This window comes from Micropterus dolomieu, linkage group LG14 (genome assembly GCF_021292245.1).
Source record: "Micropterus dolomieu isolate WLL.071019.BEF.003 ecotype Adirondacks linkage group LG14, ASM2129224v1, whole genome shotgun sequence".
NCBI classification, from domain to species: domain Eukaryota; kingdom Metazoa; phylum Chordata; class Actinopteri; order Centrarchiformes; family Centrarchidae; genus Micropterus; species Micropterus dolomieu.
The window spans coordinates 25,008,772-25,010,125 of NC_060163.1; the positions used below are offsets into that span (position 1 = coordinate 25,008,772).

Consider the following 1,354-nt stretch of genomic DNA (forward strand, 5'->3'; position numbering starts at 1 on the left):
TATTTTGGTGAGTTTGTCCAGGCGAGCCGACCCTCCCAGCACCTTAGGACGTAACAGAATGTATTACAGGGGTGTGCAGCTGTGTCATGTAGCACTTATTCTCTTGATGTTGCTGCTGTTTCTCCAGCTATGAGAGAGGTTCTGCAGCATTGACTCCCATGAAGGAAACATCTGTTCAACTCACAGCTGCAGCAGTGTCTAGCATCTGTGCTTCTGGAAGGATGAACAGGCAAGTCATTAATATAATATATACAGTATAGCTGCTGTATCTCCATATGTGGGATGTATCATGCTCTGGTTCTTCTTTTCAGAGATGAGCGTCTGAATGTCATTGTAGAATCCACAGAAATGAACCTTGAACAAGGGAGACAGTTCAACTGTCATAACATCTTTTGTATATATTCATAATTTATATATTTTAATGTTTTAATTTTTACAGCTTACAGGACATGAGCATGGATGAGAAGCACAATGTTTTCAATAACCCCTTGAACAGTGTGTAAGTTGTGCTTTATAATGACATTTATTACTATTTAGTGTTCTCTCTCTATAAGTTATTGTTTTCTGAATATGTCCTCCTTTTACAGAATTGATTGGACAGATGAAGGCTCCCCTTCCTTTCATGAAAAAGATGATGGAGATAAAGGTGACAGCTCTGATGAAGAGGATCTTCCACCCATTTGTATACGGTGTGTTATCAGTCAGTCTTTACTCTGCTATTGTTCTGTGATGCCAGCTTTTATTCAAATCTTTACACATATGCCTTCATGTTGTGCCTCAACAGAATGGGTGGAGCATTAAAGAAAGCACCATCGATTGATCGACTTCCAGTTATTGGAACGGGCGAGGCAGCGCATGACCAGCCTGCACGTGAAGACCCTCCTGATGAGGCTTCTCCCTGTGATCAGGACCCTGTTTTCCCATCCCCACAGCAGGTCCTTTGTGAAGATGACATCGTTGGTGCCAGAGCTTCAATAGTATACGAGGACTGCTTGAGACAGCTGGCTACATTTCTGATCCTGCCTGTGAAAAAATGTACAGGCCTTTTAAAGACTGGTGTGGTGTGTGACTGTGTTGCCCCCTTTGAGATCAACATCACTTCCAAGGGCACAGCAACGAGTGTCGAATGGGTAAGTCCTGACAGTCGCAGCGTATCATAACTGTAAATTCCCATTAAAACACATTTGTAGTGAAAGCCAGTGCTGTACATGCCAAATGCAATCCTGCCTTTTCTTGGACTTTCAGATCTGTCCCAATGGACACAGCTTGTGGAGGTGGAATTCCCAGCCTGTAATGAAGTGTGGGACGCAAGCTGGAGATTTTCTCTTGTCCACCAACATTTTGTTGTCTGGCA

At 43.1% G+C, this 1,354-nt stretch overlaps 2 protein-coding genes across 2 annotated transcripts in view; both read left to right on the forward strand.

Moving 5' to 3' along the window:
• Nucleotides 1-1,354, forward strand: part of LOC123982841 — a 35,986-nt gene that overhangs the window by 25,241 nt on the left and 9,391 nt on the right. The gene's annotated exons all lie outside the window — the stretch shown is intronic.
• The window catches only part of LOC123982842, a 47,711-nt gene that overhangs the window by 3,089 nt on the left and 43,268 nt on the right, over nt 1-1,354 (forward strand). Inside the window, exons 2-6 of the mRNA XM_046068732.1 lie at nt 128-229; nt 440-499; nt 588-689; nt 785-1,130; nt 1,246-1,338. Of these exons, the coding sequence (XP_045924688.1) occupies nt 128-229; nt 440-499; nt 588-689; nt 785-1,130; nt 1,246-1,338 (703 nt within the window). The remainder of the gene's footprint in view (nt 1-127; nt 230-439; nt 500-587; nt 690-784; nt 1,131-1,245; nt 1,339-1,354) is intronic.